Source organism: Eutrigla gurnardus, assembly GCF_963514095.1.
Source record: "Eutrigla gurnardus genome assembly, chromosome: 3".
NCBI classification, from domain to species: domain Eukaryota; kingdom Metazoa; phylum Chordata; class Actinopteri; order Perciformes; family Triglidae; genus Eutrigla; species Eutrigla gurnardus.
Genome location: NC_139917.1, coordinates 30,112,162 through 30,139,975, shown reverse-complemented (window position 1 = coordinate 30,139,975; position 27,814 = coordinate 30,112,162). Strand labels below are relative to the sequence as shown.

Below are 27,814 nucleotides of genomic sequence, written 5' to 3'. Positions count from 1 at the left end.
CATTGATTTTTTACCTCATATTTTTCAATATACTTTAGTATTAGTTTTTTGACATACTATGACTTTCCATTACTTTTTTACAAAAGAACTACGATACTTTGCCTTTCGTTACTTTTTTCTAAATAAAATACTATGACTTTTTTCTTTCTTTTACATGCTTTACCATTGACTTTTTTATATTTTTGACATACTATTTTACATTTTCAACATAGTATATTTTTTCATTCCATTTTTAAAAAGAAATACGAAAAAAACCACGAACAAAGGGATAGTATAGAATTTCGAAAGAAGTCGTAGTATAGTATGTCAAAAAATTTTATGAAAAAAACGATAGTTTAGCATGTCGAGAAAAGTTGTATGTTGAAATGGTCATAGTATTGTATGTCAAGAAAAGTCATGAAAAAAGTCCCAAAATGTAATAAAAAAAAAGTCATAGTATGTCGAAAAAGTAATGAAAAAAGTTGTAGTATAGATGTAAAAGAAAGTCATGAAAAAGTCGTAGGATAGTATGTCGGAAAGAAGTCATGAAAAAAAGACAGTAGTATGTTGAAAAAAAGTAATGAAAAAAGTCGTAGTATAGCATGTCGAAAAAAGTCCCAAAAAAGTAATGAAAAAAAAACGATTGTGTTGATTTTTACTTCAAAGAAAACGTTTAAATTTACTTTTTGTCCTGATTGTTTGGTCGTGTCATAATATTTGAAATTGTTGATTAAATTATTTCAGGTAACTTTAAAAAAAACATGACAGTTTTTGTTTCTTTACTTTTATTTGACATGAAAACGCAGAATTCAGTGACTGGAACTAAATCATCAATGCACAAGTCTTCATTGTACGAGTGATGTTCACATGAGAAGTACATACAACTTGGTCTCCAGACACGACCTGCACACACTTCATCATCATCATCATCATCATCATCAGGTAGATCTCAGGTCACATCAGCACCATTAAAAACATCGGAGCATATCGTCGGCATATCAGTTAATTATTTACAAGTTCATATAAAAAATACACTGAGTCGTAGTACAAACAATAAAATAAATCTTGTGAGACTTTAAAAAGTTTTGCTGCCCTTAGTAAACTCTTACCTCATCATAGTGGTGATATTAGTGGTCCACTTATAAAATACTGAGCATACAGTCAGTTTCTTTTGGGGGGGGGGGGGGGGATCTAATTTTTAACATAAGATTGCTAAAATATAGAATACTTTCAGATTGGTACAGTTTTGTTTTTCAAATGGAAAACTTACATTTCAACAGATTTTAATAAGCAGCTCATATTAAGGGTCATTTATCCATCTAGTTTGTATTATTCACCACGAAGAAAGGAATAAATAAAGTGTCATCAAATGGCCACTTTACTTTTGGCTTGGGTGGTTTCACTCAATCATCCATCTTTTTTTAACGAGAGCAGATTACCCACCATTTTTGTAGTTTTCTTCACCAAATGTGATGCAAAATATACTTGGATGAACCCAAAAATGACCCTTTTGTTTTGTGATATTTTGAAATGTTTCCTGTAACTGGCCAATAAGCCGAGTGCTTGAACACTAAATGTATGCGACAACTCCAAGCAAGCCTCTGAGTTTATATGATTGCCTATAGGTGGCGATGCAGCAACAATAATTCCCTTCGATTAATTCGGGATACTGTATTGATTGTTTTGATGGAACACAGAAGCTCGCGATGGCTGTCCAGGAATAACTTTGACGACCGCTGATGATTTTTGTTAAAAAGATTTCTGAAAGTGAAAAACCTCGACTCTCACTTAAGGCTTTTTTTTTATTATTTCAAAAGTGTTCAAGAACGTTAGGAATCCTTCCCTCAAGTATGTGATCATTCCAGAACATTCGAGAATTATATTTGATTGTTTTTCGCATTTATCTTTAAGAGAAATCACTGAAGGGTTTCACTTTTAAAATACAATAAAAAAACATCGTGAACTTTGGTACCGTTTCAAAGAATTAAAATCTGATCGATCAAAGTGTTTTTACGTTTACCTGCTGTCTTTTTACAAAATCCCTGTATTTTAGATATAGTGTAACTTTTTTTTCTCACTCTTTAACCAGGAGTCAGATTACGATGTGCTGCGTTAACAGATCCAAAACTACATCTGGATTCAACAGAAACGACGTTAAATGATCTCACCTGCAGCGTGACGCTAGAAATACAGTGAGGTCTGAATCAAGGGCAAAAAAACACACACATAAAACCTTAAAATCAACGTAGAAATGTTCAATTCAAGTAAGATAATGTAGAAAACACCAAAGTGAGTTTAAGTGTGTTTTGCTTTTACTGTCCCAGCAGCGGTTGTTGTTGTTGTTGTTGTTGTTGCTCTGCGGATCTTCACAGGTTGCTTTCTACACATTGTTGGTCGTCGCCGTCCGGACAGCGGCAGGTGAAGCCGCCGAGCCGCGGCAGACACAGGTGAGAACAGCCGCCGTTGTTGGAGCAGTAGTTGTAGGCTAACGGGAGAGAAGAAAACGACGTGAGGAAGGCATCGATACCGGAGCTAAAAATAGAACCAGCTTATAAACCAACATGTCAGCAAAAAAAAAAAAAAAAAAAAAAACTGCATATGAAATGAAACTCCAAGCTAAAAGAAAACGGTCAGTGCGAAAAAAACTGTTAGCGTATAAACAAAACTCTAAGCGTAAAAAAACTTAGCGTATAAACAAAACTCCAAGCGTAAAAAAACTGTTAGCGTATAAACAAAACTCCAAGCGTAAAAAAACTTAGCGTATAAACAAAACTCCAAGCGTAAAAAAACTTAGCGTATAAACAAAACTCCAAGCGTAAAAAAACTGTTAGCGTATAAACAAAACTCTAAGCGTAAAAAAACTTAGCGTATAAACAAAACTCCAAGCGTAAAAAAACTTAGTGTATAAACAAAACTCCAAGCTTAAAAAAACTGTTAGCGTATAAACAAAACTCTAAGCGTAAAAAAACTTAGCGTATAAACAAAACTCCAAGCGTAAAAAAACTGTTAGCGTATAAACAAAACTCCAAGCGTAAAAAAACTTAGCGTATAAACAAAACTCCAAGCGTAAAAAAACTTAGCGTATAAACAAAACTCCAAGCGTAAAAAAACTGTTAGCGTATAAACAAAACTCTAAGCGTAAAAAAAACTTAGCGTATAAACAAAACTCCAAGCGTAAAAAAACTTAGCGTATAAACAAAACTCCAAGCGTAAAAAAAACGGTCAGTGCATAAAAAACAACTGTCAGCGTAAAAATCTTGTGACGTTAATGTCACCCGTTTCATTTATTTAATATGTAAAAAAAAAGGATTTGGGCCCCCTGGTGGCCAGAAGCAGCCGCTTCGTTCGCTTATGCCTCCGCCGGCCCTGGATCAGTGTCAAATTTCTCCAATGTTCCGAGTTTCACAATGAAAGATGTAAATGTTCGACCCAATCTGATTAAGGTTCCTCCTTGAAGCATTTGCCTTTTGCTCGAGTGGCTTCGAGGGAACTCATCAGAGCTCGTCGGCAGAAAAACAGAGTTTTTACGGTTTTCAGCAGCTTCGCGACTCCGACAAACAAACTCTGGAGAGTTTCATTTCAGGGGAAACGCCCTTTAGCGCCGTCCTGCACATCCAATGTCTTGCATGCTGTAAAATCCGATGTTGCCAAGTCAAACAGAAATGTTTTGGTGAGGCTGCAGCATCAGGAACTGGATTGACAGCTCGTCATTACAGGTTGAAGCCCTGTCAGGGTTACTGAGAAATCCTCATCGCTGCCTTGCTCTACAGTTCAGGGCTCAGAGCCAGCGGTGAGTCTCCATGTCCACAGCTGGCATCCCCCTGAGGTCACTTCACCCAGAGTTCCCACGCTTATATCCATCCATGCACTACGTGCATCTGGAATCAATTACCACGGTCACCGAGTACATCTGCACACCCACTGCATTAAACTGCTGAGCTGCTCTGGTCCTGGTCTTCATAGCAATATAACAGGGTTTTATTAAGATCAACTTTATGGATTACGAGGACAGCAATAAGTATAGAACACAATAGACAAATAAATGGTAAATTATTGATGTCTTGATATAAATCTGAAGCTATAATGTAAACTCGCAGCTTATTCACAGCGAGCCGGATCACGATGGAGACTTTCTAGGGTGAATCTCCGTTTAGGATACGATACGATGTATAAACAACAGCTGAGTCTGTTCAAAGTTTGGTTAGCATGTCTTAAAGGGCTGTTAGTACCCTGTTAGCCCACAAGAACACTGTTCCCAGAATGCAGCGTGGGCAGAGTAGGCTGAAGACTTTCCTTTTCGATCACTCTGATACTAAGGGCCGGCTCAGAGTCGTCTTGGACCAGCCCTTAGTGAAGCTGATATAGTTTTAGACTTCCTCCTGAGCTCCTCTCCCTCTCCATCTGGATCATTTATGTCTCAGTTTGCTTGTTACCAACTTGACTTCCTGAGGTTTCTTCCTTTTTTCTCCCCTTATTAAAAGGGTTTTTATGGGAGTGTTTCCTCGTCTGATGGAGGGTCCCGGGAGAGGATGCAAATTTATGATTGCGGTGATAGAAATCAAATTTTATTTAATTTATCTGAACTTACAAACACCACTAAAGCATCACAGCCTCTAAATACGGTCGTAGAGAAAACACAGCTGCCCTAAATGCACAGGAGGTAACACTGCATTGCAAAGACACCATCATACAGCGTCAACCTGCCAACATCCTATGAATGCAGCATCCTTAATGACTTGAACGACATATGGTGCGTAACATGTGACACTACACATGGATGGCCACAGCAGGAATTTTGTGCAAATACAGATGCCATTTCTTTCTTCCTTTCATTCTTTCAGGAACTTAAATATACAGGAACATTTATGAAGAAAAAAATTAAGATAATAAGGAAAATTAAGATATTTCAGAGCTCCTCCTAAATTTCTCAATAGTTTTTTTCTCATGTGTCTTTCAAGGAAGTTGAGCTCCACGGAGCTCCCTGTAATCCGAAACCCTGAGCTCACGGATTAAAGGCCTGGTCACACAAGAAAGTGTCCCAGGGAAGTTCATCCTCGCAAAACAGGTGGTGCTTGAAACATGGTGACGTAGTAATCACACACAGTACCATCATCATCGCAAATAATCGCTAACAGGACCAAAAAAACCTTCCCATTCCTTCATTTTAGACTTCCTCGATCTCTTCATTGTTCCGTCTAACACATCTGCAGCTTGCAGTGGAAACGTAGCCGTACCTTGTGGACACTGTGTCGACGTCGTGGTGATGCCGTACGGCCGGGAACGTTTCTGCGGCAGGAACTCCTCCGTCTCTTTCTCCGAGTGGCGGTCCACGGCGACCACCGCCTCCCTGGGAAGAAACCACAAAAAGAGTTCAGCAGAGACCACACAGTGATGTTTGATGGTGGGATAAACACACTTTGGTTTGACGACTAAACGGCTAAAAACAGCAGCGTTTATTTAAAACCCACCCAGACCGTCAGCCCATTATTACTTCACTAACGTGATAAGTCTTCAGGCGTGAGGGGAAACATAAATACCCACTGAGAACTGATTCAAAAACCACTGGAAGTGATTCTGCTTGGTGCCGTTACCTCCTCCAGTCTGTGTAGTAGAGGTTCCTTCCAAACGAGACGAGAGCGAAGGGATACTGGATCCCTTCAACGATCTGCCTCCTCAGCTGGCGGTGAGGATCCATACACTCCACCTTACGGGTTCCTGCACACCCACCGATCAGTCAGTCAGTCAGTACACTCAGTTGTGAATGGTTCAGGTTCCTGTCACGTGTGTCTCACCTGCGTCGGCCCAGCACAGCTGCTGGTCGGTGAGGTCAAAGGTCAGACCGTTGGGAAGCCCCAGGTCGTCTTTCACCAGGACGCTCCGCTCCGTCCCGTCCATGTTGGACGTCTCGATTTTGGGGCCGTCTCTGTTCCAGTCTGCCCAGTATAGCCGTCTGTACCAGCAGGACCAAACCAGTTAGACCAAGCTACCACTGCTAGTACTGGTTACTACTACTACTACTACTACTACTACTACTACTACTACCTACTTCTACTAACAAAAAACAACTACTACAACCTACTGCTACTAACAAAAAATATTACTACCACTACTTCCCTGGTTAAATAAAGGTCAAATAAAACTACTACTACTACTACTACTACTACTACTACCTACTGCTACTAACAAAAAATACTACTACTAAGAAAAAATATTACTACTACCACTATCTACAGCAACTAACAACTACTACTACTGCCACTACTACCACCACCACCACCACCAACAAAAACTACTTCTACTGCTAACAACAACAACTACTACTACTACTACTACCACCAACATCTACCACAACCTACTTCTAGCTCCTAACTCATATCATTAGCACCGTTACTACTGGTATTTGGGTTCAACCAGTATTTTGGATCCCACTTGAAGAGGTGGCGTTGCCCTGAAACCCTTCGGTCTTGTTATTCTCCAGCACTCACCCGTACGGCGGGTTGGTGACGATGGCTCGCGGGTTGATCAGATCGGTGTCGAACAGGACTCGGCGCTGGCTGCCGTCCAGTTTGGAAACCTCCACGGTGTCCCGCATGGAGTCGGTCCAGAAGAGGAGGCGGGCCACGTGGTCGACGGCGATGCCCTCAGGACTCTGGAGCTCTGAGGACGGCAGGACACAGTTCAGACATCGGCAACATGTTTTTTTATTAATACATGGAACGTGTCGCCACGTATGAAGTAGACGGGATGAATGGTTCTTGAGATATGCAAAGGAAGCTCACAGGTTCAGACAGAGATTCCTTGCTTTATAGTAAAATGATGCTGCTACAGCGCCATCAACACATTTGTCATGTTCACATGTATATAAGTCCAACAAATGTTGTTGCACTAGCAAAACTGTGTGGCACATAAACTAATCTGAAAAAGTTCATTAAAAATGGTGATATCTCCATCTGGATCAGGCATCAACCTCCGGTTCTGAAAAGTGAAGGCAACGCTGAAGTGCCTAAAACTTGTATTCCCTCTGCTGGCCATCAGGGGGCAAGTCTTCCGGCAAAAAGTTAGGTTTTTGAACGGCATGCCACCTATGAAAGTTGGTCACAAACTCGTCCTCTTCCCTGGCTTCTGTTTGCTACAAAGCTACCGAGTATGATGCATGTTTTTTGTCTTTGTTGCACCTGTAGTGATGACGGGGATGATGTCGCCTCCCCTCACGCTGGCCCTGCTGATGGCCGGCCCGGTGATGTCCGTCCAGTAGACCATCTTCTCCACGCAGTCGTAAGCCAGAGCGATCACCACGCGGTCCTGAGGGGGGAAACACAGACGGCTTCATTCATCCGCCGTTTCATTTTCTAAAGAGCCTTTTGTGTTGAAGTGACAGAACGGAGAGCTTTGTGTTGCAGTACATTGACACGTTAACTTATGGGCTCCGTGACGGCGAAGAACCGTGAAAACCGTCAAAAACAATTAAAGGATTGTTTCACAGCAAAACCAGGAACATTCATGTCAAGATGTCCTTTATGTCACTTCTACAAGGAGCTCATTCTAGTTTGAGAATCGCTCCCTCAGCGTTTACTGTGAATCATTCCTGGTTTTCAACTACAAAAAAAAGACCCGATTTATGGTGGATTTATCCTTTAAAAACCATGATTCGATTTGGGAAAAGGTTAAAAGGAACATTTCGGAAGGTTATTGATATGATAGATATGAGTTAGCTTTGGAAGAAAGGGGGGGAACGGCTAGCCTAGAGTCAACAAACGTGTCTATCACACCTTTTAACTCCTGAAAGCAGAAAGTTCAGAGCTGCTTTTCCGACATTCAAAGGCGTTGTTTTTCGTTAGCCATGCTAACAGTGTAGCTCTCTACGAATGGCAACGTTCTCGCTCCACCACTTTTGGTCCAGACTGAAATATCAAATATCAAATATCAAAGACATGTACTCTGACATTCACGTTCCCCTCCGGATGAATTGTAATAACTTCAGTGATCCTCCGATCCTCTGTTAGCATGCTGCCGTTAGCATTACCAATATCTAAACAGCTATATCTATAGCTAGATTTGTTTTCCTTTACATCAACAGATTCAAATTATTCTTTTCATGACATCCTTCTTGTATTTTTTTTTTTACTTTATGGAAAGGTCATGCCCATGTGAAAGGGTTGGCGTCATGTTGAGGAACGTCGCCTTACGGGGATGTGCAGCAGAGGTTTGGCCTCCCCCATTTCCATGTCGTATCCATCCAGAGGTACGCGTTCGATCTTCCCGCTCTGAGCGAACAGCAGGTGCGTCCCCGGAGCGACGGGGTGAACGTCCGGCCGTGGGGTCGGACCCACCGGAGCCGGGGTCACCGCCTGGTCGATACCTGCGTGGGACGGAAGGGGTTACTCAATCAGGCGGGTGTTAGCGTAATGAGGACAACATGTTCGGGGGTGGACTCACATAGAGGGGTGCTGCCGGGTCCGGTGCGTGTGTTGGGGATCTCCTGGCCGTTGGCGTCCACACACCAGCACTGTCCGATGCTGGTGTGGCACTGCGTGGGCTCGTAGGCTCCGTGCCCGTCACACTGAGGGACGTAGTTGCCGACGGCTGGCCGAGGTCGGAAAAAGGAGAGGAAACCGGAGCCGGAGGTGGTAGACTGGGCGCTCTCTCTGTGGCGCTCACACAAGGTCTTCTCACGCTCTGGGAAGACGAAACAATCGGAATCAGACACACGAATAATGTAGAGATCGGCCTTGGTCCGAGGACGGTCAATGGTTTTACTCGACCATATACCACATACCTGCCAAATGTTAGCATTCTGATGTTAGCATTTAGCTCATTCTCACAGTCACAAAGCCATTACTTGTGAATGTGTATCCAAACAAACAATAGCTAACATTTTTCATTTACATCAACAACTTGGATGCTTCTTTTCATTTTTCCAGCATTAACTTTATGTCAAAACGTCACAATGCAACATGGTTAGCATACAACCTAGCTTAGCATAAAAACTAGCCAGCTTAGCTCTGTCCAAAGTAAAAAAATACACCAACAAAACGCCTGTAAATGTAGATGTTTAACGTATGTGTTTATTACTTTTATGACTGCAAATTATGATTATTTTTCCTGTAGATCGAATGTCTATAATTTTCTTTTTAAATAGTTATGGTAGATAAGCACATACTTTTTATCTATGATCTTCAAACGCCTTGTTCTACTCGACTAATTGATTGAGTAACCATGTCAACCATTTAATGCATTTGGATTTCAATTGTTTATCATTCGCATTATTTAGTGCAAAATCAGTGTCACGTAGTATGTTATTATCCATTTTAGTTATGTGAATAACTGAAATATTCATTCATTCCGTTTCCAAATAATACTGTTTTTCTTTTCACAGTAGAATATTGCAAGCCGATATATAGATTATGTATTCAGCAATATGCTGCACCATCGATTCTCTCAACTTTGCATTTTCTTGCCCGTGAACCCGTAATTTAAACGTATCGACGTGTTTTTAAGACGAGCAGGAGGCTCTTCGTCTCTGCGGTCGCATCCAGAGGCCGCGGTGACATCTCATCACGCTCTCATCCTCACACTCTTATCCTCACGGGTATCTGTGAGGCGAAACCACAGACATGGCAGCCATAACACTCTGACAGGCGGCGGCGTGGCCTCGCCTGACGACAACAATCAGACAGACAGAAAACAAAACACACAAAGAGCAAGAAGACCCCTGACAGGGAGAGAGACGGGTGAAGATTAAAGACCTTCCAGACAAAAGAGCTGCTTACTGTTAAGAGTAAGAAAGAAAGAGACGCTGTTGACAAGGAATTATGGCCTTCAGAGGCCAGGCGGCTCATAAAAACCACGAAAATATGACAAAACTGTGGTGCAGAGGAGCGAGCTGTAATTAGCTTTCAGCCGCCGACACCTGGAATCACCGGAGGAGTCTACAGCTTTGGGACGACAACAACAACAACAACCCGTAAACCACCGTAAACTCATCGCTGCCTGTGAGCCAATCAGATGTCTGCATGATAAATATAATAACAACTCAGAGCAGGAGGGGGAATTATAATTGAATAACTTCTAACTTCTATACAATTAGAACAGCAGCAACTTGGCAGTTGGTGGAAAAATAACTGTATATATATATATATATATATATATAAATATATATATATAAAAAATATATATATATATATATATAGTGAAGTGAGCCGTTAGCTGCTAGCCACCGGATCAGCAGGCAACATCTTGAGAGCCGCTTGGAACTTTAATTCTGTTTAATAATTCAAAAATATAAATCAACTAATACATGATGATGCATTACTGTTATTTCTATATTAAACTACCTCGCAGTATATAAAGTACTTATACCTTTACCAGCTGCAACATTAAAGTAATGACTTTATTAATGCATTCATTAATTTTAATCCAATAATATCATATATATTATTCTGAAATTAGCTAGTTTTTACTTTGGGATACTTTAAGAATATTTTGATGCTAATATTTTTATGGTAAAATTTTGAATGCAGGACTTTTACTTGTATCAGAGTATTTCTACACTGTGGTATTACTACATTGACTTAAAATCTGAGCGCTTCCTCCACCACTGCTGAGCAGACACTTTTATTTTGTTATGCAGCCAATCATGACTTTATTTTAACAACCCTGAACCCGGACCTCGGCTGTGCGTCTTCAAGTGTCTGTTGAGTCTAACGTCCATCTGTTTACGCTCTCGTCACGTCACGAACATCCTTCACCGCAACGTCGCCTCGTCTTCCTGCCTAACCTTCGGCCCGATGTTTACACTCGGCACAGCTGCCACCCACGCTGCAAAACGTTTCATTGTTAAAGCGGGAGAAAGTAGTTCAATCTTTCAAACTGCTGCTTTTACAGGTTTTTACCCAGAGAGCACTGGTGTAAATTTGAGGGTACTTTACTTGAGTATTTCCATTCCTATATTCGCTCCATCTCCAAGTACTGTAGGTGGATTTTGAGCGTTTGTGATAAAACTGAGTGTTCTTTTGAGAAAATTCTCAGACTTCTTACACCAAATAAACTAAATTTAAAAAGCCCCTTGGATCGGCTGGGGAAATCACAAAGCTGACACCTGTATTCACAGGAAATCACTAGCTTTTTTTTTTTTATCGATAAATGTCATCTTTTAGATGTGCTTTTATTTTGAAATTCCCCATGTCGTAAAATCATATTTTACTTTTAGTTGGGATTATGTTAAATAGATTAGGTTAATTGATCACTGGCCCCTGAATTACATTCAATCTGAAGCGTATTATGATAAATGTTGTATTGGAATCAATATAAAATTCACTTAATCAGACATTATGTCACATTTATATTTAATTCAGATCGTTTGGCGTTCACCAACCAGCAATAAACTCTTACCACACGTGTGTGTAATCATCACCTACCTGAGGACGTGGGGCTGCAATGGAAGCCGTCGCCGTGGAAACCGTGATGGCACTGGCAGGTGTAGGAGCCCTGTGTGTTGGAGCAGGAGGCGTCGCGGTGGCATCGATCCTGCTGACACTCGTCCACGTCTGAACGGGCAGAAAGAACACGCAAAGATGGAGGTTACGACGCAACGCCACGTTTGGAGTTTTAGGGTGCAATGCTGCCAACGGCCACTAGGCGCCGCCTCTAAGAGGAATCCGCTCAAAATGTAAAAGTGCTTTAAACGATTGACTTTTTAAAATCTTTTTTAAAGTGTATCATGGTGATGATTTGGGTCTTTTTTGGGGACTTCTCAACCACATCTCATAGTCTGAACTTTATCAGCAGACTCGACGTCACAGACGTGTTTTTCTCAAACTATTTCCGAGGTCAAGACTTTGAGAATCGTTGGTGTGATGAATCGTTAAACGGCGCAGATGGACAGAAAAAAAAACATGTTAAAAAAAACAACAACAAAAAACAACCCTGAATTACTGAGATGCCGATTGGCTCGGGACTAGCATTATCAGACGACCACTGTGTTTTGCCCAAATATGGGGAGGTCATTTGCCCTGGAATTTTTACTCTGCAAAATGACAGACGTGGGCCATACGGGATTAACACTTCACAGACGTTCCCCTCAGTTATTACAAAATGACTGGAGGTCCCCAGGTAACGCATGTCCCGTACAAACAGGGCTTAAGAAACAAGACACTCCTGCTGTTTTCCCTCCACATACGAACATTCTTCAGCTCGGACTCTCCGGAGTCGTCGTCGTGGGAGATTTATATGTGAGCGATGAGCCGCACAGCTGCAAGGCAGTGTTCTGCATTTCCTGTCCAGGTGGAGACGCTTCCTGTTCCAGGGGGACGGCTGGCGCTGGCTTACAGCGGGAAGAAACACAACGTCTCAGCTGTCCAGAGGCGGGAACTGTTCTGATACTTTTGGAATCAGCGCTTTAATGGATGCCAACGTAAAATGCTAATGATTGGTTTCCATGGCAACGTTCTGATGGTTTGTCCGTTGGACTGATTCATTTGAGAGCACAAGATAACCGTCATTCCCTCCCTCTACGACTTTGATCTTAACTGAGCTCACATGATTTATATCCACACTGATAGCCTTTGATTCTGCACGGTGGGATTCAGTATTTACTTTCATCTAGATTACTTTTTGAAAATACTTTTGAAAATTCAAAAAAAGTGAACAAACTGACTGCTTTTATTGGAAAATGTCAGATCCCAAAAGTTGCAGACAAAGCAAGCCAAAGCCAATGTTTGATTTGCTCTGCTGCTTCTAACAAACATGAAAAACAAGCTGCTGTGACCTTCGACACCGACGTACCTCGACACTCCCGGCCGTCGCCCGTGAAGCCCGGCAGGCAGGAGCAGGCGAAGGCCGAGCCCCCGGTGTAGCTGCAGAGAGCTCGGTCGGGAGCGTCGCAGTCATGACTTCCTCGCTGACAGTGATCCACGGGACGGTTCTCCTCTGCAGGACAGCAGACAAACACTTGTTAAAAAGTTGTTATTTCCCCACCGACTGTGATATCATAGATGTGATATAGGTATTTTTTTAAAGATAATATTTAATAGAAACAAATTAGCAAAGGCAAGTACAAAATAATAATAATTTGCAACAAAGAAATGAATGAAAGTGAACACATAAAATGTGTTTTGATCTTTTTTAGTTTTTCTGTATTGTTTTATTGCGTGTTTGATTATTTACATCTAAGCCAATGTTGTTTTTTGGCCTCCGTACAGGTGACCTTTAACACCTGTGGATCTTTCCTGCTTCACAGTTCTGGTTCTGGATTCTCATATTGAACCAAATCTTCTGCCTTTTACCGGAACGTCGGTAAGAAAGACGTTCTGTCCCATTTAGTACAGTACAAGACCTTCATTGTTCATGTTGGCGGCTTTCAGAACATCTGCATGAGCAACGAGGGAACCAACACACACACACACACACACACACACACGTACCGATGCAGGTCCTTCCGTCGCTGGAGAACAGGAAGCCGGTGGAGCATTCGCAGCGGAAAGTTCCGGGCTGGTTGCTGCAGAAGGCGTTGAAGCCACAGATCTGAGGAGTCTCTCTGCACTCGTCAATATCTGCCAATAACACAATGTTGGAGGTCAATGACATGTAGGCGAGTATGGAGCGAGCCCATCTCACTCTATACATTCGGATTTACTTAATCAAAAAACATTGTGAATAACATGGTTTTTTAAAGGTATGGTTTAAGAAAAAATATTTTTTTTTAGTTTTCATTTCCCTTCAATCACAATAAATAAATAAATCTGACTCAAAGCTCCCTGATGAGTGAATTTTGATTGATATGTTTTGACATTCAAAAGATAAAAAATATCTCAAAAATAATAATTACTGATATATTATGATAAAAACAGTAAAAAATTAAAATTGAAAATGTGAAAATAAAATGCAATTGAAACCGCTCTCTAAAAATGCAGGATACACTTTAAAACACAGTAAAGACAAAAACAGTAGTATTAATGGCACGAGTACTAGCAGTAGTATTATTCTGTCCTTTACAGTCACATGATGGACAACAATGCTTTTTAATATGGAATACATAAAATATGGGGCAAAGTTTGCTCTGAACTGATCATTCATTGGTCGGTTACGTTACCATGGCAGCTGCGTCCGTCTCCGGAGAAACCAGCGGCACATTCGCAGGTGAACTGGAGGCCTTCAGCCGGCCGGCACACAGCGTTGTTGTCACAGCCGTGTCGGCCGGTGAAACACGGGTTATGTTCTGGAAGACTGCCTGGAAAAAAAAATAAAACAACACCCTGCAGGTTAAAATCAACGGGTCTCAGAATCCAATGTGGCTTCATGTTTGAGCAGCGACTTTGTGTTCAGGCTGGGGGTCAAAACGTGGACCATTTATGGCTGTGACTGGTCAGACGTGTCATGTGACTTGTTAACGGTTGACTTTTTATTTTTATGAGCAAGCGACTCACTTCTGGAACATTGTGGGACTCACAGAGCAGGACTTTTTTTTCTTTTTTTTTTTTAAATGTCCAGTCCTGAAACGAGAAGCCAACTCTGAAGTGCCTTAAACCTACATTCTCTCTGCTGGCCACCAGGGGGCGACTCCTCTGGTTACAAAACAAGTCAAAAGGACCGAGTTTAGGTTTAAAAGCAACAACAAACAGTTGCGATATTGCACGAAAAAGTCTCTTTGTCTAGCCTTTGTTCAGATGACGGAAACTTGTTTTTTAAATTAATTGTTTCAATTTTCAGTTCCTGTGATCTAAGACGAAGTGCAGCAGCACGGAGCTGCAGCCGGAGAATGTTTGACTCTTTGCGTTTAATAAATGACTTTCAGGGTTTGTGGATTCTCCAACAGGAGAGCACACACCGAGCACTCGGCCCTCGAGCCGGTGTCCCCCCTGTTCCCATCATGCAGCAGTGTGTGGGAGCTTCACTTCCTCACAGGAAACACGATGCAGATGTTCCACTTTTCTTTTTTGCTAACAAACACCAGCTGAGTTGTGTTTGCTTGTGTAACTCTGACTGCCCCCCCCCCAACAGCTCCCACCTGCACTTTTACCTTTAACCCTTTTTATTATCAAAAAATAAAAGAAGACCCCCTCTCCCCTCCATACTATGGTATCTCCTTGACCTTCACCCCCCTGCCAACCCTCTCACAGACTCCTCTGAATGCAGCTGAGGAAATACAGCCGGGCTCAGATTACTGTTTGTCTTCCTCTGATGTTCCACTGCAAAACACTAAACTGTTGGAGGCGTGTTTCAGTGCATTCCTCGGGGTAATAACACACAGCTTTGCCCCCGGCAGACGACCGCGAGAGATTGGACGTCCCTTCTACAAGGCCCCGAAGCGTCCACCTGCCCCGTTACGCCAGCGCATTCTGCCGCCATTCATAAAAAAATGCAGTTCTCCTCCTGTCGACACCAAATCAGAAATGGAGACTAAACATATCGGTCTGTGGTCTCCCAGAGGTCTACGATAGTAGTCCACATTAGTCCAGAGACCAGACCAGACTATGTGTATGTCTGTGGTCCAAACAACAAGGTCTCTGCTGTATTTATGTCTACATGACCTTATTTGAAGTGTTGATGGAGCAGCTACAATGTTAGCGTGTAGCCTAGCTCCCATCGATCCGGACTCCATTCAGAAAACAAACATTTTAAGAGTTGTTTGCTTGCCGTCTTGCAGACAGACCTGACAAACCATGAGTTCAGACTTTTTACAAATCTTCATTATTATGTCGTTAATTCGGCATCTTTTTTAACCGTTAATTGTGATTAAATCACTAAAAAACTGTTTACTTTGGGTTCATACCGCTCTAGTAAACCAGCTGATGTGTCTTTTTTTTTTAATACACATAACATGACCTGGCATCTTAAAATAATAGTAAATATGTTTAATCAAAATGAGCTAAAAAAAAGTCTCATAGTTACAAGATGACAACATTTCCATGTTACATTTTTTTCCCATTCTGCCTTTGTTTTATTTTTATTTGGGTTTTTGTTTCTTTTTCTTTCTTTAGGATTGAAACTTTGTTCAAACATCGTTTAATTTTCCGGTGCCGACAAACTCACTGTGGACCGAGCCGATCTTGTTGCTCATGGCGTAGCGGATCAGATGATTGTCGGCATCGAACTTCACGAAGATCTGGTCCACGCTGAGGTGCTGGGCGGACGTCGCCACCCCGGCCACCTCGTCGTGTGCGCAGCTCTGGAAGGTGATGGTCTGTTGCCATTGGTAGCTTCTGGTCTGGACATCGCCGCCGGGGGAGGTGACGTTGTAGTCGCGGCTGGACGAGGACGTGATCACTGAGGAGGACAGGAAATGATTGGTTTGAATCCAACGTTGTTTCTTTTCCTTGATCCACTTTTGTAAAGAATGATGTTGCATACATTGCGTATTTCTCAACAAAAAAAAGAAACATTTATATATTTGCAGTGATACTGAAACCATTTCATTCTTCTAAAAATAGAGTAATCAAGATGTCTGGATGGTTAAACATCGTCATATTTCACTGCGATTAACCATCCACAGGTTCAAACTACGAGTCTCATGAACAAGAGCTTTGCTGTAGCATTAGCTCACTAAGATGCTATCACTAGCATCTGCTAACGTTTACTGGCCTTTGCCATGACACGGATGAGATTTTCTACGCGTGTCAATTGTGCTCACGGTTTCGGTCGTATTGGTAGATCTCCTTGTACGGGTTGATCTGGACGGAGGATCCCAGCGGGATGGCGGGCAGACGTCCCTCCAGCTCGGTGCTCACCACCAGGTGGTCGTGTTCGTCGATGCCTTTAAACTGCTGCTTGATGCTCAGACGCTCGTTACCAGGCCGGAAGATCACCTCAGCCTGCCGGGAGAACTCGCCACCTGCATGTGAGAAAACAGAACCAAAGCTCCCCATTCAGAGTCTAGCGAGGGACAAACGGGAAACTCCAACACATTTCAACATCTACAAACATTATCCAGATCATTTTGAACATAGCCATCGATGCTGATGGCTATGAAATCAACCATCACCAGACTGCACTTCACACACCAATCAACAGCAATGTCTGGAAGGTTCTCAGTCATCCCGGTCTCGGTGATCTTTGAAAGCTTCATTGTAGGCAACTGGAATTTCTTTAGGATTTTGAAGACCTTTCTCCTCTCTGGTGGGGAGTTCAGGTTTTTAACCTCTTGTAGGGTTGTTAATACTGTGAGAAACATGTGACCTGTGTCTTAAAACCTTAAAACCTCCTCTGTTGAGAGATGGTCGTTCTTCTGGCTTCATTAGCCAGAATGTGAACATTGGTGTCCTCAAAAGGAGTGTCCCATGGGCTGAAGATGCAGATGGACTGCCGAGTCCTGACCTGAGACTCTCATGAGAATGATCAATCTGGAACGTCCAACATCCATGTGAATAGTTCACTTGATGGCTCAGGACCCACTTGGCCCCCACAAAAGACTTCAAGTTTCACTCGAGGGCTAGGCGGGTCCGGGGGTCACATGACTCCCACAGTATTAACAACCCCACAAGAGGTAAAGCAAATCCATTTGCCTACAAAAAAGTTTATAAAAAATAAAATGATTCAGAGCAATCCATCCCCCTCACCAATGAGACTGAAGCCATTCTGGTAGCCGGGCTGCTCCAGGGCGAAGGCCCAGCCGATGACTCCACCTAGGGATGACAGCGGTTGCAGGGAGGGTCCCAGGCTGTTGGGGATGTTGCTGATGGCCACGTAGACGCGTCCGTCGTTGGCCACCACGTACGTGTGCAAGTCGTTGTTACTGAGCTCCACAGGCGAAGGCGAGTTCCCCACGAACACTCGACCGTTCACCTTACCGTTCAATCTCTGTGGTTTTCCTAGAAAACAAAAAAAGGTAGCTTTTTTTAGTAGAGCGCAAGCTAAAACATGAAGTTGGTGTTTCCTTTCCATATTCTAAAAAGGTAATCTTCAATTCTTGCTAAAAGCTTTAAAAAAAGGGGAAAAAATATCTCTGTGGACAAATGTCTCCACAAAGGACAGTTAGCATAAAACCCCAAGATTAAAAACACAGAGGAGCTATTTACAAGTGTCACATGATTATGATGTAATTTGGTTATGTATCTTGAGTACAACCCCAGCACTACTAACGGATATAATTCTGCTTTCTAGTCACTTTCTAAAAGAATCTGATCAGTGCATCAGTTAAATTTAACATTGAAAAAGGTCTCACCTTCTGCGACACAGTCCTTCCCGTTGCCATAGAAGCCAGGCCTACAATGGCAGCAGTACCCATTGCTGTAATCGCGACAGTCGGCAAATGCCGAGCATTTGTGACTGTTGTAGGCGCACGTCTCTGAATTGTATGCAAATACTGTAATATATAAAAAAAAAGAACAACCAAAAAGGACGAACTGGTCAGGTTTAAGGAAAACAAGGACTTTTGCAGGAATCTTCAAGAACAAAACTTTTGAGCTTTTTACCGTTCACATTGAGATCCTCATCGTCGTCCACCACGACAATCTGGGGCTGCTGGGGCCGGGAATGAGGTGGCAGTGGTTGGACTGGTTCAGGGTTGGTGTACCTCGGTTGTACTGGATCCGGGTACCTAGGCTCGACTGGAGAGTATCTAGGCTCAATGTTTTCAGGGGTGGTGTATGTTGGTTGCAGAGGCTTAGAGACGGGGTATCTGGTCTCGGTTCGGTCGGGGTATCTGGGCTCAGATGCATCCGGGTATCTTGGTTGAGCCCTCTTAGGGTCGGTGTATGTTGGTGTGACAGTCTCAGATTCAGGGTATTCCTCATAATCAGGTTCTTCAGTCGTGACGGTGTCGGCTTCTAGGTCACTGGGGTCATAGTCGGTGGTAGCCTCAGTTGGGAACTCGTCCTCTGGGTCTAGGTAACTAGGTTCGTACTCGGTAGTAGCATCAGTTGGCAGCTCCTCGGTGGTAGTCTCAGTTGGGAACTCCTCTGGTGGAGGTGTGGTTGCATTCTCTTCCTCTGAGACCATCCCGGGTGTAATGGCGACAAAGAATGGCGAGGAGCCAATCTCGTACACCCAAACTCCATTCTGTCCTGAGTTTGTCTTTCTAGTTTGACAGATGAAGGAAGAAAAATCAGTTCCAAAGAAAATAAACTTTTTTTAATTAGTCACTATATTTTTGTCCAATAGTCAAATTCAAGCACAAATGACATAACATCCATACTCAGCAAGTTTCCTGATGGAGGTCTCTTCATCGGTGGTGGTGCGGAAGTACGTCCCCTGTGTTTCCTTCCAGAACCAGCCCCCCACAAGGCCTTGATTGAAGCCAGCCTCGAGGAGCCGATTCTCGCCCCCTATTGATGTGGTGAGAAACTGCAGGCCGCCACGGGGGTACAAGAGGATGGCGCAGGAGGACGACGCCATCGAGGCCACCACCAGTTGGAAGGTGTTTCTCTGAAAGTACAACGGAAGAAGACGTTGGGCGGAAACGATATCGGCAAAAGAAAACCACAAATCCGAGGCATGAGATCTGCTTCTCTGCAGACCCGACGCATCCCCTCACCTTTGTTTCCAGTCCGTCTCCCCGTCCGGACGTCCCGCGGGCGGCCATGTTCTCCCAGGTGACGACGAGGGCGCTGGTGGGCTCCACTCCTTCGTCCCTGGGGAACGCTCGCCTCACGTGCTCCGCGGCTCGATTCAGCACTCTCGGGCTGTTGTCCCACCTGAAGTGGACCTTGCCCTGTCCGTCGCCGTCCTCCAGGTCTCCCAGCAGCGCTGCCATCAGTTTGAAACCGGCGGGCATCTTCCCCAGGTACTCCTCCTCAGCCGGAGGCTTGACAACGGACACAAATCCATTTGTGCTAATCTGGAACAAAGGATGGAAAGTTTATTGTTAACTAGCATTGGTAGCGTGGTATTGACCTGTCAATTATCAGGTAAGACCCCTTAGACCCCCTAAAGCACCCCCTGCTTTCTGGTCTGGTGGACTCTAAATGGACCATAATGTACTAAATGAACATCATGCTGGATTGAAGAAGACTTGAAACTAGAGATTGAGACCATAAACTCATGTTTACAATGTTTACTGAGATAATACATCAACATCATTCCCATTAACTTCCATGCAATTGGACTTCTTTTTGCAACCAGAGGAGGCGCCCCCTGATGGCCAGCAGAGAGAATGCAGCTTTAAGACACTTTTCAGAATGTTTCCACCGGGTGGCAACATTAGTTACTTTGCAGATTCAGATTATTAACACAAAATATTACTCATGATTTCTGATGTTTTACAATAGATTTAAGTTACACAGTAAAACATGAACTAATTAAAATGATCTCCACCATTACCAGCTCAATGTTAAAGTGATGTGTGTACATAAATATATCTGTAATTATAATCCAATACATTTTGAATTTTTTTTTAAATTGGCCATTTGGGTGAGGTCTTTTGTTTTTGGCACTTAAATATATTTAGATGCTTTTACTTAAGTCAGATTTGGATATTAACTGGTAACAGAGTATTTCTACACTGTGGCATTACTACTTTTAGTACAATTGCCACTGATGTGTACCTGGCTTACACTTAAAGGTGACCCTAGGTTGTAGATATTGCTCAGATGGTGGGAGGATGAGGGGTCAGCATAGCAAACTAGACCCTGGTGGGTTTACAAAAATCTGTGGATTTTCCTCTAAAGTGCCCGTTAGCGTGTCTGAGTGCTAATTTAAGAGTTCAAAAAGAGGAAAACAAAAGGCTGCTGTTAAACCCTCAGGGCTCCTCTCGGTTCAGACGGCACTGTTGGGGAAAATAACATAGTTAGCAACATGCTAATGGACCTCAAACGGCTGCTGGTTCACGTCCTGTGGTATCCTGCAGTTCATACCGATTGTGACCCAAAAAAACAATAAAAATTATCTTAAATGATCATAAATAATAAGGTCTCTCTGCATAAATATATAAAACGTGTATTTATATCAATAAACAGGCTCTATTTCCCACTTCTCTACCATTATAGAAGCTAGACAGCTTTCAGGAAGTCACTCGTGGTGAGTTTTTACGACGATCCCGACAACGGGAATTCACCACGGTCAACTTCACACAGCAGCTTCAGCTGTTGCATCGCACCACATGCATCAATGCTGCAGAGGTGTTTCACGGTGTTTTGCTGCGTCGGTGGAGGATGGAAGGAAAGTCGTCTTCCCTCCGGTGTGAGCTGGAGTTGATGTTTGGCTCCAGAACATAAACTGTATACGCTACAGTCCATCTACGTCCTTTCTGCCGTCAGCCAGGCAGGAAGAGAGAAGACAGCTGCTTCAAGTCGCTAAAAAACCCTTCCAGTCTTTGACCTTTTACCGCCTTTTCTTTAGCCAGGTGACAACTTCATGGAAGAGGTGAAAGAAATCTCAAAAACCTGGGAAAATGAAGACAAACCGTCTGCCTGGGCGGACAACACCGAAGTCAGTACAAAAATTAATAAAAAAAAAAATGTTTTACTCTTACGCGTTGCTTGTTCTAAAGTAATGTTTTTGAAATAGTAATAGTGACACCACTACAAGAAGGCTGCACCACGATTTCAAATTTAACATTAAAAAAAAATAATCAGGATATGCTTTCCAGTAAAAGTATGTTTTTAAAAAGAAGACACTGACTCAGACAGCCTTATAACGAATAATGTTGATATATTAATATTGGAATTTTGTTACTCCATAATCATCATCAGCCCCAAAAATCCCACATCAGCTCCAACTTCATATATAAAGCACTTCTTTTTTGGTTTACCCTGACGAACATACAGAAACATCTAAGTGCATCGATAACACACCCTGAACTAGATTTATTTCATCATAATAAACCAGTTATAGAGTGGGAGGTCTTCAACTACGACTCCCAGGATGCATTTCAGGAACAAATATCCAAATCCCACAGGATCACATTCTGCTGAAGTTTAAGATTACACCTGATAAAACAGTTTAGAGTCTGACCGACAACAGCAGCCGAGGCTCATGGGTATTGTAGTATTTAAAGCAATCAGAAACAGGAAAACCCCAGAAGCATTTGGTGTAACCCCGACTGACTTTGCTAACTGCTCGGAAATGGCAGATTGTAAAACACGAGTTCAAGCTCAACAGGCGGAAAATGAGGAGATGCAGGTAACATAACGTGTCAGGGGCAGAGGGGGTCAAAAGGTCAGATGCTCTGGAAACATGAAAGCAGTGAGTTTGAGATGACGCAGCGAGATGAGAGAGATGAAATTAGAGCCGGAGAGGAAAGCCGTCCTGCTCGGCTGCCTCTGTAAAGTCTGGAGGGGCTTTTGACCGCAGAGGCTTCCTCCAGAGAAACGCATGAATGACAGCAGCATGCGGGTGAAAGGCCGCCGTCTCCCAGCATGCATCTGACTTTAGAGAAGACGCCTGCAGAGCCGAAGACACTCAAGCCTCATCACAGTCTTTTGTGTCTCTGACATTTCAGCGTCTGTATAGAAGCTTCTCTCCTGTGAGAGTTTGCAGCTTTATGTACCGAATATGTTTTTTTAGATTTGGAATGTTGCATTTGAATAAACTCGGTTTGTTTCCCCAGTTTTCACACTTTTAAATGATTTAATAATTAGTAGATAATAACAGGACTGCACGATACTATTGCTCCGTTGCTGCGTTGTGCGCATGCACGATTGTCACAAATTGAGATCCGGATCACACCAAGACGCTTTTTGCAACCAGGCTGCGACCTCCAGTTCTGAGGTGTGAAGCCAATGCTGAGGTGCCTTTAAACGTGCACTCTCTCTTCTGGCCAAAAAAACTCCTTCATTCAGGTTGGATCGTTGAAAAAGGAAAAAAAAATATGGCTTAAAACCGAATAAAAAGTATACAACGCAATTTCAATCAAATGAAAAAGGGACCTTTAACTTGATTAAAATGACGGATTTCTCTCGGTTTTGAAAATGGTTAGAAACGTTGTATTATTAATTATCTTTAATAATTCTAGTTTGCTTATATATTGTCTGTATATTACTTTATATACTGCTTGGTAGCGTGTGAACAAGAACAGTACTTGAGTAAATGTACTTAGTTACTTTCCACCACTTAATAAAAGCTCCATATTCTTAGTTTAAAAGTTTAAAATCACAGATATGAACACTTCATGAATAAATGTTTATGTCTTTAGTAATGAAATAAAAAAGTATTTGTACCTAATTATACTTAAAAGTACCAACATTAAAAGTAATCAGAATCATTTATATTCTATTAATATTCTATCACTATGAGATTATTCTGAAAGTAAAGACTTGGGAACGAAAGTTTACCCTTTTTTTTTATTTGTTGATTATATTTCGTATCATCAATCTTGTAAGCGCACAACTGTTGTCGTTGTTTTAAGGTGGAAATGTTACATAACCCAAAAGCAAAGTGGGACTCCTCCACTGCATACTTTCCACAGTAAATGACCGGTTTGTACATGTAATAATGCACGCAGTGTTCGAGGCCCTGGATCGCATGTACTCGCTCGGTGGAAACTTGCCAGGACGCCGCTGACATGGCGCATGTCCGACCCCTGAGATCATCATTATCAGTGTGAGAACGGCGGAGGCCGCCATCTGCTTTCCCAGAGGACAGATGTCTGGCGTCTATATACGTTCCAGATGTGCCGACTCAACCGGAGGACGCTCCACTTCCTGTCCGGGACTGGAGAACCTCCTCGGTGGCGGGAGGTTTTATGATCGAGTTTTCAAACCTTGAATGTAGAAGCTTGAGGACGTAGTGCTGATAATTACTGGGGGGGGGGTAACAGGATGGGGGTGGAGCCAAGACGCTTTAATGAGGTAGCCAATTAGAGCTTCACACTGCGGGAAAGGGATTTTATTCTGAAAAATCTCTGAAAATTTACTGATTATATTACTGTTGATTATTAAGACAGAAATAACAATAATTATGGATGGATGGATTAATAAAAATAAGGAAAATATATATTAAAAAAATAGAAACGGGGGGGGGGGGGGCGTCAGAGGCTAATGCTATGAATGCTAATGTATACTAACTGGAATTTATAGGGTTAAAATTATGAAAATGAACTCACATTTGATATACATGATGAGAACAGGAGTTAATGACCAAAAAAAAAACATTTTCATGTTTAATATTGTTATATATGGTCCAGTGACCTAAAAGGGCATTAAATGGAAAAGTGTGATTTTTTTAAAGGAGGTCCTGAGGGTTAAAGTGGAAACCTGAAAGCATGGAGTGTTGTCTGAAATACTTATTTTTCATCGGGAGGTTCTGGAGCGGCAGGCTGGTTGTGTGGTTGTGTGGTTGTGTGATTGTGTGGTTGTGTGGTTGTGTGGTTGTGTGGTTGTTTTAACAGGAGGACGTTAGACAAATGGTGACGTGGCTGAAAACGCTGCAGGAAACAACGTGTGTGAGGAGGATGCATCGGGGTGTTGACGAGCATCAGCTGCTAAGGCAAGAAATCTTCAAGTTCTAACACAATTGGTCCAAAAAGTAGTAAACATAAAATAAAAAAAATAAAACGTGGATCCTGAAGCATGTAGGAATTCAAAAATGGATTCTGAAGCAAATCGTAAGACAGAAAAACTCAAGTTTTATATTCAAGACAATGAAAGGTTTAAAGGAGAGATTTGACACTAAACAGTCGTTGAGTAATAATGCAGCATAATAAACGTAATATTTGTCTAAAGTGGTTCAAATACAAAACCAAGAGGTGAAGTTTGAGCTTTATTTCTTTTTTTTGGGGGGGGGGGGGGGGGGGGGGGGGGGTTAAACTGCCTGTTTGGTAAACCTGCATCGCTTAACGAGTTTACATTTAAAAAAAGGAGTTTTTCTTCATCCACTCATCAACTTAAAAAAACTAGAATACATGAATGAATGAATGAATGAATGAATGACGGAAGTTGAGTTAGTCGGAAACACATTTTGCCCAGTGTAAATGCTCCAATCTGGATTATCTGTCACATGACCCGAGGAATGCATTCAGAGAATGTGTGTGTGTGTGTGTGTGTGTGTGTGTGTGTGTGTCTCAGCTTGATGAAAGGCTTATCTCTGTTGGCTTTTAATTGACTCACATTCCAGCCTCTGTTCACGTATTCACTGAGAATCCAACACCTCCACCTCTCTGAGTAAACAACAGACATCCGCCAGCAGCACACACACACACACACACACACACACACACTCCACCTGTCTGTTCACACCAGCAACACTTCAACATGTCACTGCAATCACCACAAATCAAACCACTTAAGGAGTCACAAAGCAAGCAGCCACAACTGCAGGACACACACACACACACACACACACACACACACACACACACACACACACACACACACACACACACACACACACACACACAGGACTCTTATTTTGTAAACAGTTTTAATTAACCTTATCAGGTGTCAACAAACAAACGAGACAATTCTCTCAGCGAACCAATCAGGCGAGCACACAATCACCGTCAAAACGTACGAAACGTTTTTCCAAATAGCGAAAGGAGTCCGAAAATCGAAGCAGCATTCGGAACACGGGCACGTTTTTCCTTTACGTTAAAAAACAAAAAACAGTTCCATGTTTAGTCAACGTCGTTTTGAAAACTATCTGCGGAGGCTAAGCTAAAAACGCTGCAGTGTGCACGCCGGGCCTGTAGGTGGAGGTGAAACGTAATAATAAGAGAGCACCTTCCGTTTAAGGTAAATAATCAGCAAATCTACACATCAGCACTAACAGCACAAATACGTCTCGCTAATCGGCCGTCGTTTATGTTCTCTTGTTTCCATGACCAGAACGTAAAAATAATTTTGCGTAATATATTGGGGACTTTGTAGTGACGTTGGCGCTGAAAAGACCAGGTAACCATGACAACCACTCTACGAAATAGGGGGGGGGGGGAATACAGCGTGACCAACCCAAATTTAAAAACACGCTACAAACAAAATGTCCCCGATAAACCACGGCGTAGCTCGTCTGGAAAATACTTTTATAATTATAATACATGAAATGATAATAAATTCTCTTGACCCGTGCCAGGACGAGATTTAGTGCCAGTTTATAAAAATGTATAAATCGGACGATGACGTCACGTCAGTAGGTGGGAAGAGGGTTTGTGTTGGTAAAATGGGAAAAATGTGAAAGGCATTGAAGTGCAAGTTGAAGTGAGAGGGCGTCGCCTGCTGATTGGACAGGAGACCTCGTCAGGGCGTCAACAACAGGAGAGAGAAGACAAAGTGATTGGAAGTGAAGATTGGATCACTCAGACAGATCAATCATCAATAATTAAATAAGAAAAATAAAAAGACATGGATGAAGAGCAGACAGATTCACAACATCAGAAAAAAAGAAGCGAATAATTCAGATAAATGCGCTCCTTCATGAAATAAGAAGATGTGTAACACATCAAATATATATAATATAATTAAAGGAGGCCTTTTAATTGTTTGTTTACTCCTACAAGTTATTTATCACAGGCACATACCACCAGCATTCAGAGAGGTTTAAAAATAATAATAATAATAATAAAAACTGTAAAAAACGGCCTTTATCGGTGTCATGCGAGCAGCAGAGCAAATATAAATTGTTGGGGGTTTGATTTATATTATTTATTTAGTCTTTTGAGCGAGGAAAACGACTTACATGCATTAAAATATATATATTCTGTGATTTTTAAGTTTTTCTCTTTTTTTGTCTTATTTGATTTTAAAACTTTTGTTTGTTGTTTAACTGGAGTTTAAGCACTTTAAAACCCGGAGGAGTGATTTCAGAGCGGAGCCCAGGTTTGGATTTTCACTCAAAGTCCCGCTGCCTTTTAAACAGATTCTTGTCCAACTTTGATGAATGAACCTCGGGATGAAATCGCCTCTCTTCCCCAACAAACACTCTTTCGTCCGGATGTTAAACTCACGTAAACCGTGTCGAAGGCGTCATCGAAGAAGAACAGGGATCCGTTGAGACGAAGCTCGGCGGCGGCGTCCGATCCGGGCAGCAGCCGCCGGTCTCCGGCTGCTTCTCCGAACTCAAACAGCTCCTCGAGCTCCAGAGCCCGGGTCAAGGAGAGGCTCAGCAAACACGACCAGACCCACAACCAGCTCCGGTACCGGGGACTCATCTTCGCAACAACGCTCCACACACACACGGTCAGACCAGCGGCGTTCCCCCTGTGAAGAAGCCGGCAGAGGAGGCGGGTGCAGCGGGGAACAGGAGTAGTCCGTACGGCGGCGCAGAGCGGGACTGACGGGGAGGAGGGGGGCGATGTGGATGGAGGAACAGCGGGTGTAGCGGGCAGCCGCGGGAGGGGGTAGTGGGGGGCGGGTTTAACTAACAACCACACCACTTCCGGTCATTTTTTTTTCAAAATAAAGTTCTCAACAATGACAAAGAAAGTTGGAATTGTTCTTTATAGTGAGGCTTAAATGTTGAATCCCGTTCAGAGAGCATCCATATATGACACTACTCAGTTGTGGAAGAAGTATTCAAATATTTTACTTTAGAAATAGCAATAACATAATGTACAATTATTCGGTTTCGAGTTAAGCATTCGAAACCAAACTACAAAAAGTAACAAAACACTTTAAGTATCAATAGTTCTCATTAAGAATGGGTCATTTCATATATTTTGTATTTATAGTCTAAAACTGCAAAGTTACTAATGACGAAAGTTTTAAAAGTGTGAAAACTAAATAAGATGGAGTGGAGTCGAAGTATATATATATATATATATATATATATATATTATATATATATATATATATATATATATATATATATATATATATATATATATATATATATATATATATATATATAATATATATATATATATATATATAAGTATATGAGAAGTATAGTCATGATGAACCAACCGTTGGCTTGTGGACTGTGGTTTTGAGGCCTCAAGTTTATTTTGCCATCGCCATCTTGGAATTTTTGC

At 42.2% G+C, this 27,814-nt stretch overlaps 1 protein-coding gene across 1 annotated transcript; it reads right to left on the bottom strand.

Annotated features, from left to right (window-relative positions):
* Positions 1-7: 7 nt before the first annotated feature.
* Positions 8-27,093, bottom strand: LOC311011339 (nidogen-1-like). Its single transcript, XM_084006239.1, has 20 exons — positions 26,789-27,093; positions 19,448-19,750; positions 19,109-19,338; positions 18,387-18,991; positions 18,137-18,277; positions 17,532-17,783; positions 16,607-16,807; positions 16,009-16,242; positions 14,069-14,206; positions 13,401-13,529; positions 12,763-12,906; positions 11,397-11,525; positions 8,416-8,655; positions 8,166-8,338; positions 7,155-7,281; positions 6,465-6,636; positions 5,772-5,929; positions 5,571-5,694; positions 5,214-5,326; positions 8-2,464 (listed from the first exon to the last, which is right to left on the bottom strand). Exons 1-20 carry the CDS (start codon positions 26,990-26,992, stop codon positions 2,346-2,348), a joined length of 3,936 nt encoding a protein of 1,311 aa, XP_083862365.1. The 5' UTR covers positions 26,993-27,093; the 3' UTR covers positions 8-2,345.
* Positions 27,094-27,814: the final 721 nt, after the last annotated feature.